At 44.2% G+C, this 12894-nt stretch overlaps 2 protein-coding genes across 3 annotated transcripts; one reads left to right on the top strand and one right to left on the bottom strand.

Moving 5' to 3' along the window:
• Positions 1-161: 161 nt before the first annotated feature.
• LOC135484629 (ankyrin repeat domain-containing protein 61-like) lies at positions 162-1475 on the bottom strand. The gene has a single exon (XM_064766263.1). The coding sequence runs from the start codon at positions 1473-1475 to the stop codon at positions 162-164; it is 1314 nt and encodes a 437-aa protein (XP_064622333.1).
• A 574-nt stretch (positions 1476-2049) lies between these two features.
• LOC135485630 (molecular chaperone MKKS-like) lies at positions 2050-7949 on the top strand. Of its 2 annotated transcripts, XM_064767873.1 has the most exons (8): positions 2050-2119; positions 2846-3124; positions 3432-3619; positions 4591-4802; positions 5129-6149; positions 6539-6717; positions 6872-6982; positions 7242-7949. In XM_064767873.1, the coding sequence occupies exons 5-8, from the start codon at positions 5129-5131 to the stop codon at positions 7695-7697; spliced, it is 1767 nt and encodes a 588-aa protein (XP_064623943.1). In that variant the 5' UTR covers positions 2050-2119; positions 2846-3124; positions 3432-3619; positions 4591-4802; the 3' UTR covers positions 7698-7949. The 2 variants fall into 2 exon arrangements, with proteins under 2 accessions (XP_064623943.1, XP_064623944.1); XM_064767874.1 differs by lacking the exons at positions 2050-2119; positions 2846-3124; positions 3432-3619 and adding an exon at positions 4223-4432.
• Positions 7950-12894: the final 4945 nt, after the last annotated feature.

The raw sequence follows: 12894 nt of genomic DNA, 5'->3' as shown, positions 1-12894 counted from the left end.
TTTACCGCTACACTTAAGTCTTGATACTGTTTATGACATCAGGAATGCCCGAAGGAATCATCTCAAAAGGCTACTATTGTCAAGTCTAACAGGAGCAGGTAGTATTGGGGAGAGACCAAATCATTTCGTCAGCTCTTTTGAGTTGTTCCCCAATTCAACCATCAGCAGTATTTCAGGGTATTCAGTAAAACGTATCTGCTTAACTTTGGAGCACAAGGAAGCTGGAACAAAGAGTCTGCATTTAGTCTTTGGTATCCGAGAGCCTGCCGTATTGTATTTCTGCATGCCATCTGCAAAGATGCAGGGATTTTTGAAGCTTTCAACAGGGCCTCTCGAAGGTTGGTAAATTCTGGTAGGCCAAGCAACAATGGTTCTCTGAAGGAGTTGTCCATTATCTTCACTTGAAGCGTCTCGGCAAGGATTTTCTGAAGCCCACAGTGACATCTTGCATTTTGGTATGAATCTAAGATATTGAACAAGATGGAACATCCAGAGATGTTTACCAGGTCAGGATGTGCCCCATGTTCAATGAGGGCGTGGATAGCAGCTTCTCGCCCACCACCAGCTGCCACATGGAGAGGACTGTTTCCATTGGCATCTTGTGTGTTCACCATTCCTTTTAAACCTTCCAATTTTAAGAGTTTATTCACATGTTTAGCATGAGGGGATCTGTCATTCTCACAGGCATGACTTAGAATAGTGCATCCAAAGTTGTCCTTCACAGTCACATCTAGTCCCAAGTCTATCATCAGAAACAAAAACTCAAAACTCCCATATCTTGCAGCTGTCAAGGCAGGAGTACATCCTGATGAGTCCCTGGCGTTTAAGTTGGCACCATACTTTGACAGCACATCTATGCTCCAAGTGATGTTGTGCTTGGCAGCTAAGTGGGCAAGGGTTTCTTTTTCACTGTTTATTTGGATATCGATATTTGCACCACTTTCACACAGATACACAAGACAGTCCTTGCATCTTTCGTGCTGTCGTTTCAAATAGCTCTGATATTCAATGTCTTCCTTAGACATAGCCTTTTGATCGAGACAAACCATCAACCGCGGCCAATAAGTTATGACAAGCTGAACAGGACACCGCCCCAATTTATCAGTAAGGTTCGGCACTGCTCCATTTTTCAGTAACATCTCGACAATCTTGGGACGACGGTAAATGCAAGCAACATGCAAGGGATAAGCAATTATGTCCTTGTAAACTGTGCGTCTATCTGGAGCAAAAACTTTAGTTGCAAAAAGAATCCCCTCGTTCACATCTGCACCAGCAGCAATGAGTTCTTCAGCACCTTTCGCATCGTTTTGAACAATTTTGTCATGTAAAGCTAAACCAATAGACTTTTTTGAGTCCGCACTTTCGCCCTTATCTTTTCTGACAACCCATTTCTTATCTCGGATGGCATTTTCTGTTTGTTTTTCTCGTTTTAAGGAGGCACAAGTGAAAGGTAAGCACCAACTCGACCAAGACATGCTGTCAAAAACTCAGCTGTTTTACGTCGTCTGCAACTTCCGGGTTTTTAAACCACGCGCACTTGTTTACATTGTTGCATAGAAGAATGTTCGGGAAGGTTATTGGTTAATATTCATTAATAAAGCAAAGAAAGACTTTTCATCAAAAAATATTATTTGACTATATTATACAAAAGAGTGGAATATTACATTTGAGTTTCATTGATAAAATGTAATTTTATCAATGAATCATCATCGCGTACATTTGGGAAAAACTCGCTAACGAGACCTGACGCCACCATTTGAGGACGAAGTGGTCGATCAGAAGTCACAACCCATGCGGGAGGAGGCCTAGTAGCCGCCCATACTCGGTGATACACCATTTAATATGAACTCAAGGTAATGTGATCATCTGAGATAAGTATTCAATGCAATGGGAACTCAAGTTAATGTGGTCATCGGGGGTCATCCTTTTTTTTAAAATCTAAAACTGTCTAATATCTTGGAGTTGTCTAATCCACCACGTGCGCATTCGTATTTCCCGCGTAAAGCATGTCATGATGTGTAAAGGAACACATGAACTAATGGTGGCGTCACCTGTTATTACTTGAACGAATCGCGTGCACGACCAGAAAGATGGTGGCGACCTTGCAAATCACATTTTCGTAAGATTTTTCTCTCTATTTTACCTATTTTCACCCATTTGATAAGTTCAAATTTCGATATGCTTCATTGAGTTCGAAAGCATATACTGTATTTGCCAAAGTGAATTTCATTTGATTCTAAAACTATCAGTAAGAGCCTTCTGTCCAAGAACTTCTGTCCCAGATATCCATATTTGGTTGGGCTCAACTTGTCTTATGCATGATTTGCAATTTAGCACAACAGATTGTATTCCTTGAAGGAGATATGCATTCGAGGTCATGTCAGTTAGGTGCAGCATGCATGCAGTGCAAACCGTACCATCGCCATATCTGGGAACGAAGTGCCGTATTTTACCAATACCATATCCATGCCCATGGTGTGGTCATGGTGATTTGCTGACCTTGGTGAATTGATTTACCATGGTGAAACCTGGATTGCTCTTACCAAGATGAGGAGTCTGAAAACCCAACTGTCAACCATGATGGTTGATGCAAATTGGGAAAAAAATGCACTTGTGTTGTACAAAGCACATATATGCGCATCACTGAGTAGGCCTATAGATCCATGCACTTGATTGGGACCAACGTTTACGAAGACGTCGCGTCTCGTCACGTTACAGTAATGTAAAATGCATGGTGACGTGACGACGGCCAACACTACGTCATGTAAACGTTGTTCCCAATCAAGTGCATGAAGCTATAGTGGCTCTATAATAAAAGCTGAAGTCCCAATATTTATATTTTCAGCCCTTCATAGACACATGATGGGATTCCAAAACATCTTCCGTAAATACAAGATTTTGATTGTTTCAATTCCATCTCTGATCGGAGTTCATTACTGGTGGTATAATTTGCAGTACAACACTAAGTTTATTCCAGAGAGAGATAGAAGGATTTCTGTATACGGACTACATCTTGAAAAGGAACGTTTTGGAGAGTACGAACCTAAACCGCCGACCCCTTACTCAGCAGGAGAAAAGAAAGAGTAGATAGATAGTTTGAACTAAGTTCCGAGTGCTAGACAAGGTATACTTCACCATCACACTTTTATTATATCATCTTTAAAAGATTGTTGGTTTGTTGAAAACAAGGGTGTAAATACTGTAATTCAGTAATCTTGAGGTGTTTGTGTAGTCATGTGTGTCTTTACAACCAGAAAAATAAGTAATTCTGTGCGAGATCTAGAGCAAACATCGGGATGGTTCAGTCATTTTAGGAAATTTATACTAATTACTTTGGATTTACAGTTGAACATGATTGTTAATGTTACTTTGAACTTTCCTCTATAGCACTGTTCATGAATCTACCTGCATAATTTGATATTGCTTTTCAGATTTCTGAAGTCGCCACAGACATGAAATTCTTCAAGGAGTGTGTTTCCTTTGTCTATCACAATAAAGTCCTGTCTTTCATATCCATATTTGGAGCCGTCTACCTTGGAACCTACCCTTTTAAAGAAGCAAAGCTCCCCACTCAACTTGACCGTATCGCAGAGAGAAAATCTGAAGTTGAAGCTGTTAGGTATGTTAGTTTCATCAGTTTCATTAGTTTCATTGCTCTCGCCAAGATGGAAAGGGGGCAACTTGACAATTCAATGCCATTTCCGAAAAAAGGGCTAGTCCCAAGCTTGTTTTGATTGACAAAATCTGAGGGCGATGAGAGTTATTTGGACGCTCCATTTTGCATTTTCATGTACATTTGCATTGGCATGTACTCAGTTTGGTATATTTGGTCGAACTTTCAATATCAGTTGGCCAAAGTTTACTCCTTGTGACATAAAAGACAGCACTTTGAACTCGAGACATTATCAACCACTCATGGCAAGGGTAATTTTTGTGGTGTTGTGTGTCATGCCTGCCACTATCTGTGTCACTACCTTGCTGAACATAGAGAGTGCAGCTGTTGTGTGAGCATACACGCTTGACACATAGACTAGTTTTACCTAAATTTGCGTCATTGATTTACATGATGGCCTATATAGAATTAGTCCATATATCCTGAAATGACTTGTCACCATGTGTTTTTCTGTTGGTATCTGGCACTGGCAGACTTCCCAATAAGGCAGTTAGATTGAAGTAAAACCCATGATGTCATTCGGTGACTTGATTATAGTTCACCTTATTTACGTCAGGATGAGAGTATATAAATTGACTGGTCTTGTGTTTCCGCATCATTTAAACTCAGTAAAGCCTAGTGTGTTTATCAAGCTCAGTTGGACTGTTATGTTTGGAGCTCTAAAAGTGCTCTTAGCTACTGCATCATCTGACAAGAGTGTGAAGGACATCGTGGATAATTTATCCCATTTTGTAGATTACGACTTCAGTGCTGTTAAACGTAAGTATGGAAGTGTCCTTAATAGAGACGTTGTCTTTATTAGAGAGGTGTCATAAAGGGAGGTTCCACTGCGTTTTAGTTATAAAACAATTTCACCAGTTAATGAACCTTGTGTGTGCCAAATGTTCCAATTTTTATTTCCTTCTTAACTTTTTCAGCAAGTGATATGTCGTTAGGACAGTGGGCAATGCGAAACAAGATCACAGCTGCAGCAGCTGCTTTCGTTACGCTCCATATCAGCATCTACTCTTTACAACATCTGGCAAAGAATAAGGATCATAAAATACATCACCCAAGCTCTCGAAGTAATGGTGCAACTGCACCGTCGAGTACAGGTTCATCGAGTTGACTAGATAGGCATTAGAAAAAGGTAAATACTTGTTTTTTGGAAACTCAAACTTCTACCTGTGTGTGGTCTGTGTGAAAAAGTGTTCTGAGGGCCATTCCAACCAATCACCCAGCCAGATTATGTACTTCTACATTATGGTTCTGGCAATTTTCGTTGAAGTATTTCACTAAGGACCGGTATTTTTCAATGTCTTCTTGGTGTACAGGTATTCCTGTCAGACAACCCATTTGCACAATGGTTAATTTTTATGGCCATTTAAAATTTTATGTTTGTCAAAACAAACATGTTGTGATTTAGAAAACTTCACACTTCGATTGTTTTTAAACTCATGACTATCTTCTTTCTAGATGTCTGCTGTGTCACCTGGGACCAGGGTAGCTGCCCAACAGCCGTCCGAGATCTCCCAGAAACATCTGGAGGACAGGGAGACAAGGGACAGTGTGGCACTCCTACTGTCCATCGTCAAGTCATGCTACGGTCCACTAGGACGCCTCAAGATGATCCAGAATGCATCTGGAGGTCATGTGACTGTCACATCGTCTGCGTCGCGGCTATTCCCAGTGCTAACGATCTCGAAACCCGTCCTGAAACTCGTTACGTCTGCTGTTCAAACACATCTCCAACAGTTTAATGATGGCGGTTTGTTCTCATCATTACTCTCCCTCTTCATGATCAAGATATCTCTAAACTTGGCGGATGTAAATAGGATCCTAATGTGTGATGTTTTAGACTATTTGAAGAAATTTTGCATGGATGTTTTGCTCTCGAGAGAATGCAACGTGAAGTTCGATTTAGACTTTTCAAACATTGATATGATGTTGATGTTACTCCGAAACATCATGGGAACAAAACGAGGATGTTCTCTAAATGATGCCGAACTTCATCACGTATGCCAATTGGTATTGGAGACATTTTTGAAAACATTCAGAGAATATGCCAAGGGGAATGATTTCAGTCATGTTGATATTGTGGCTGTCGAAGGGGTTTCGCCGCTGAAATCTTACTTTATGACTGGTGTGCTGTTCGAAAAACGACACAGTGAAAAACTTGGACAGCATTTAGACTTTATAAGGTTGCAACGTGGCGATTCTATGGCAATCCGATGCTGTTTAGTAGACATTTCATTATCTGGTGACAGTGGCGAGTTTCTAGATATCGTTTTTGAAACTGACACCGATCATACCTTAGGAGATGGAATCATTGAGATGATTTTAAGACTCTGCAAGAAATTCGAATCTGATGGTGTGGGGATAGTATTTTGCCAGAAGGTGATTCATCCAGCCGTCCAGCAATTCCTGAGAGAGAAGGGTGTCTTGGCAATTGACCGACTGGGATCAGCGAGTGCCAAGGCTGTTCTAGAATTAACAGGTATATCCATTATTCACTCGCAAATTCTTCATAGTTGGTATGAGAAAGCAATGACTATTCTAGCTAACGGATACCTGTGTGTGATCTTGCCATGGTATAGTGTCATTACACTGATTACGTGTATGTTTATGGTCTCAAAATTATTTCAAAATAGATTTTGATCCTTAGTATGACACTTCTAAAGCTCCAACTATTAATCATTCATCACATAAATATTAAATAACCCTGGGTCGAGGGGGGGAGATTGGTCTCCTTAACCTTGGTTGACAACAAGTCTAGGAGAAGGAAAAATCCGATTTAAAACCTGGGAAGATGTCACTCGGGAGTCCACGCATAGCAGACATAACCATATGCACATCAAATAATCAAACGTTCGCTTTGAATTTCAGGTTGCATTCCAATAAGCAGTTTGATTGCCAGTACGTCTGCTGACAGCTACGGATACATAGACACCATTGATCACCTTGAACTCGGCAAGAAGCATTTCTACCACATCAAGTCATCACAAAGTCTGGTCTCAACAGTGGCGCTGCATGGACGGAATGAAGAAGCACTTGCCGAGTTACAGGTCAGTTTTATAGCTCAAGCTCTTTATGATAAATATAGGTCGCAACACGTGATCTTCACCCCAGTTATACCTGATATAGCCTCATTTCTGCCTCCGAACGAGCGCCCAAGAAAATTTCGTTATTTGAATTAACATAATCTTCCTACTTTTGCAGCATGTATTCCGTGTTGGCCTTGACACTCTTCAGATGGCTGTCTACAAGAAACACATGGTACCAGGTGGTGGGTGTTTAGAGACATGCCTGGCCAGCACAGTCAGAAATCATGTAAGTTTTCTTTAAGAGACGCAATACTTGGGACAAGGTAGCGACAAAATACATTTCATGCGCCAGGTTAAAAAGCCAGTAGGTTTCGCAGTGTCGTCATCAACTCTTTTTCATGTAGTTTTGACGTGATTCATTGTCAAATAAGCCAGTTGATGATTACTATTTTAGTTGCATTCTCTGCATTGAAATCGAAGAAAGTACGAACATTCAACAAACCTTTTGAACAATGTGTTTATGTTTCTTTCACTCCCTCTTTCAGGTTCTCACAAATGAGGAAAAACTGATGACAAACTTTTCCTGCAGCAGGTCAACTCTTTGCGTTGTTACCCAGACATTCCTTCATAGTCTAGAATCGGTCGCAACAACACTTGATCCTAACAGTCACCACTTTACAGACAATGTAACCAACCATCATTGGACCGCTAGGCCGAATTCATCAATTGATGTAGACTATTCAAAAATCCTTGTTGAATGTTGCTGTGGGATGATTCAAAACGATGCAACAATGGGCTTGCAGTTCAGAGAGATTTTCCCAGTCTGTTCACAAACTTTTCTTAAAGCGGAGGCTATGGGAATGACTCCTGATTTGGAGATTGAGAAGAGGAGCCCCAGGGTATTCGATCCCTTGCAGGCTAAATTACATGCTTTCCACATTGCGATGTCAACTGCTAGCATGGTCCTCAGAGTTGGAAATTTCATTAGTGATACTAACTAAATGTGACATTGCTTAGAGAATAAAGACATAAGGTGACATTATATTGCCGGTTGTGTTGTATTTGTCACAATACAAAAGGATCTTGACTAGTTTCATTTTCTTGGGATGGGATAAAATGTACTGATGGTTGTATAGTAATAAGTAAGATAAGCTGTGAATACAAATGCCTCGCCTCGAGAATAGATTTTGATGCTCATAATTGTGTGATATGCTTGCTTGAAAATTATAATAAAAGAATAAAATTTTCTTATATCAATGTCCTGTCACAATCATTCCAGAGTTGTCTCTGAAGAGCCACTCATCCATACAACTAGTCCATATCCAATGCCCTGTCACAAAAGTCCCGAGTTGTCTCTGGGTGAACTCATCCCCAAGTCTCGTCGCAACCAATCTCTTTCAAAATATCCAATTCCCTGTCACATTCACTCGAGAGTTTACCCTGACTGTTGTGAACACTGTCGCATCAAAACAACTTAATACCAATCGCCCTGTCACATTAGCCCTGAATGCCCCTGGCTGAAGCACCCTGTGCACCATCATAGCTAGTCTCTGGCAAAAGATACAATTCCCTGTCAAAATCAGTCCTGAATTGGCTCAGGCTGAAGTGTCCAGTGTTCCATAAAAACCATATGATACCAGATGCACTGCAAAAAGTTTTGAGTTGTCTCTGGCTGAGGTATCCTGTATCCCATGGGACCCACCTTATACCAGATACCATGTCACAATCAGTTCCAATTTGTCTCTGGCTGAACTGTCATATGACCTATCTCATCTGGTCATTACCCAATGTCCTGTCACAACACTGCCAACGAGTTGTCTCTGGCTGAAGTGTCCCGTGTCTCATCAGAACAACCTCATACAAGGTGCCTCACACAATCAGCCCCAAGTTTTCTCTGGCTCAAGTGTCCTGTTCCCAATCAAAACATCCTTATACCAGATGCCCTCACGCAGTCAGTCCCAAGTTGCCTCTGGCTGAAGGGCCTTGTGTCCTATCTCATCCGCTAATTACTGAATATCCTGTCACAACACTGCCGAGATGTCTCTGGTTCGAGTGTCCAGTGCCCAATCAAAACATCCTTATACCAGATGCCCTCATACAATCAGCCCAAAGTTGTCTCTGGCTGAAGTGTCCTGTGTCCAATCTCATCCGCTGATCACCCTATGTCCTGTCACAACACTACCGTGATGTCTCTGGCTCAAGTGTCCTGTGCCCAATCAAAACAACCTTATACCAGATGCCCTCACGCAATAAGCCCCAAGTTGTTTCTGGCTGAAGTGTCCTGTGTCCAATCTCATCCGCTGATCACCCAATGTCCTGTCACAACAATACCGAGATGTCTCTGGCTCAAGTGTCCTGTGCCCAATCAAAACAACCTTATACCAGATGCCCTCACGCAATCAGCCCAAAGTTACCTCTGGCTGAAGGGTCTTATGTTCACCTTGTACCAAATGCCCGGTCACAATTCGTCCAGTTTGTCTCCGGCTGAGGTGTCCTGTGTTCCTATAAAACCACCTTATTCCAAATGCCCTGTCATAATCCGTCCAGGTTTGTCTCCGGCTGGGTGTCCTATGTCCCTTTAGAACCACCTTATACCAAATGCCCTGTCACAATCGGTCCAGGTTTGTCTCCGACTGAGGTATCCTAGGTCCCTTCAGAAACACCTTGTACCAAATGCCCTGTTACAATCCGTCCAGGATTGTCTCCGGATGAGGTGTCCTGTATCCCTTTTGAACCACTTTGTACCAAATGCCCGCTCACAATCCGTCAAGGTTTGTCTCCGGCTGAGGTGTCCTGTGTCCCTTTAGAAAACACAAAATGCCCGATTACAATCCTTCCAGATTTGTCTCGGGCTGAGGTCACCTGTGTCCCTTTAGAAGCGCCTTATACCAAATGCCCTGTAACAATCCGTCCAGGTTTGTCTCCGGCTGAGGAGTCATGTGTCCCTTTAGAACCACCTTATACCAAATGCCCTGTCACAATCGGTCCAGGTTTGTCTCCGGCTGAGGTGTCCTTGGTCCCTTCAGAACAACCTTATACCAAATGCCCTGTCACAATCCGTCCAGGTTTGTCTCCGGCTGAGGTGTCCTTGGTCCCTTTGGAACAACCTTATACCAAATGCCCTGTCACAATCGGTCGAGGTTTGTCTCCAGCTGAGGAGTCCTGTGTCCCTTTAGAACCACCTTATACCAAATGCCCTGTCACAATCCGTCCAGGTTTGTCTCCGGCTGTGGTGTCCTGTGTCCCTTTAGAACAACCTTATACCAAATGGCCAGTTACAATCCGTCCAGGTTTGTCTCCGGCTGAGGTGTCCTGAATCCCTTTAGAAGCACCTTATACCAAATGCCCTGTCACAATCCGTCCAGGTTTGTCTCCGGCTGAGGTGTCCTGTGTCCCATTGGAAGCACCTTACACAATGCCCTATCACAAACCTTCCAGATTTGTCTCCGGCTGAGGTGTCCTGTGTCCCTTTGGAAGCACCTTATACCAAATGCCCGGTCACAATCCGTCCAGATTTTTCTCCGGCTGAGGTGACCTGTATCCCTTTAGAAACACCCTATACCAAATGCCCTGTCACAATCCGTCCAGGTTTGTCTCCAGCTGAGGTATCCTGTGTCCCTTTAGAACCACCTCTAAGGGGACCTAGGACACCTCAGCCGGAGACAAACTTGGACGGATTGTGACAGGGCATTCGGTATAAGGTGCTTCTAAAAGGACACAGGACACCTCAGCCGGAGACAAACCTGGACGGATTGTGACACGGCATTAAGTACAAGGTGCTTCTAATTGGACACATGACACCTCAGCCGGAGACAATCCTGGACGGATTGTGACAGAGCATTTAGTACAAGGTGCTTCTAAAGGGACACAGGACACCTCAGCCGGAGACAAACCTGGACGGATTGTGACAGGGCATTCGGTATAAGGAGCTTCTAAAGGGACACAGGGCACCTAAGCCGGTTACAAACCCAGACGGATTGTGACAGGGCATTCGGTAACAATCCGTCCAGGTTTGTCTCCGGCTGAGGAGTCCTGTGTCCCTTTAGAACCACCTTATACCAAATGCCCTGTCACAATCGGTCCAGGTTTCTCTCCGGCTGAGGTGTCCTTGGTCCCTTTAGTACAACCTTATACCAAATGCCCTGTCACAATCCGTCCAGGTTTGTCTCCGGCTGAGGTGTCCTTGGTCCCTTTAGAACAACCTTATACCAAATGCCCTGTCACAATCGGTCCAGGTTTGTCTCCGGCTGAGGAGTCCTGTGTTCCTTTAGAACCACCTTATACCAAATGCCCTGTCACAATCCGTCCAGGTTTGTCTCCGGCTGTGGTGTCCTGTGTCCCTTTAGAACAACCTTATACCAAATGGCCAGTCACAATCCGTCCAGGTTTGTCTCCGGCTGAGGTGTCCTGAATCCCTTTAGAAGCACCTTATACCAAATGCCCTGTCACAATCCGTCCAGGTTTGTCTCCGGCTGAGGTGTCCTGTGTCCCATTGGAAGCACCTTACACAATGCCCTATCACAAACCTTCCAGATTTGTCTCCGGCTGAGGTGTCCTGTGTCCCTTTGGAAGCACCTTATACCAAATGCCCGGTCACAATCCGTCCAGATTTTTCTCCGGCTGAGGTGACCTGTATCCCTTTAGAAACACCCTATACCAAATGCCCTGTCACAATCCGTCCAGGTTTGTCTCCAGCTGAGGTGTCCTATGTCCCTTTAGAAGCACATCATACCAAATGCCCTGTCACAATCCGTCCAGGTTTGTCTCCAGCTGAGGTGTCCTATGTCCCTTTAGAAGCACATCATACCAAATGCCCTGTCACAATCCGTCCAGGTTTGTCTCCGGCTGAGGTGTCCTGTGTCCCTTTTGAACCACTTTGTACCAAATGCCCTGTCCCAATCCGTCCAGGTTCGTCTCCAGCTGAGGTATCCTGTGTCCCTTTAGAACCACCTCTAAGGGGACATAGGACACCTCAGCCAGAGACAAACTTGGGCGGATTGTGACAGGGCATTCGGTATAAGGTGCTTCTAAAGGGACACAGGACACCTCAGCCGAAGACAAACCTGGACGGATTGTGACACGGCATTAAGTACAAGGTGCTTCTAATTGGACACATAACACCTCAGCCGGAGACAATCCTGGACGGATTGTGACAGAGCATTTAGTACAAGGTGCTTCTAAAGGGACACAGGACACCTAAGCCGGTTACAAACCCAGACGAATTGTGACAGGGCATTTGGTATAAGGCGCTTCTAAAGGGACACAGGACACCTCAGCTGGAGACAAACCTGGACGGATTGTGAGCGGGCATTTGGTATAAGGTGGTTCTAAAGGGACACAGGACACCTCAGCCGGAGACAAACCTTGACGGATTGTGACAGGGCATTTGGTACAAGGTGGTTCTAAAGGGACACAGGGCACCTGAGCCGGTTACAAACCCGGACGGATTGTGACAGGGCATTTGGTATAAGGTGGTTCTAAAGGGACACAGGACACCACAGTCGGAGACAAACCTGGACGGATTGTGACAGGGCATTTGGTATAAGCTGGTTCTAAAGGCACACAGGACACCTCAGCCGGAGACAAACCTGGACGGATTGTGACAGGGCATTTGGTATGATGTGGTTCTAAAGGGACACAGGACACCTCAGCCGGAGACAAACCTGGACGGATTGTGACAGGGCATTTGGTATAAGGTGGTTCTAAAGGCACACAGGACACCTCAGCCTAGACAAACCCGGGCGGATTGTGACAGGGAATTTGGTATGATGTGCTTCTAAAGGGACACAGGACACCTCAGCCGGAGACAAACCTGGACGGATTATGACAGGGCATTCGGTACAAGGAGCTTCTAAAGGGACACAGGACACCTCAGCCGGAGACAAACCTGGACGGATTGTGACAGGGCATTCAGTATAAGGTGGTTCTAAAGGGACACAGGACACCTCAGCTGGAGACAAACCTGGACGGATTGTGACAGGGCATTCGGTATAAGGTGGTTCTAAAGGGACATAGGACACCTCAGCTGGAGACAAACCTGGACGGATTGTGACAGGGCATTCGGTATAAGGTGGTTCTAAAGGGACATAGGACACCTCAGCTGGAGACAATCCTGGACGGATTGTGACAGGGCATTTGGTATGATGTGATTCTAAAGGGACACAGGACACCTCAGCCGGAGACAACTCAGGACTGATT

This window comes from Lineus longissimus, chromosome 3, assembly GCF_910592395.1.
Source record: "Lineus longissimus chromosome 3, tnLinLong1.2, whole genome shotgun sequence".
NCBI classification, from domain to species: domain Eukaryota; kingdom Metazoa; phylum Nemertea; class Pilidiophora; order Heteronemertea; family Lineidae; genus Lineus; species Lineus longissimus.
This window is presented reverse-complemented; position numbering and strand designations above follow the sequence as displayed.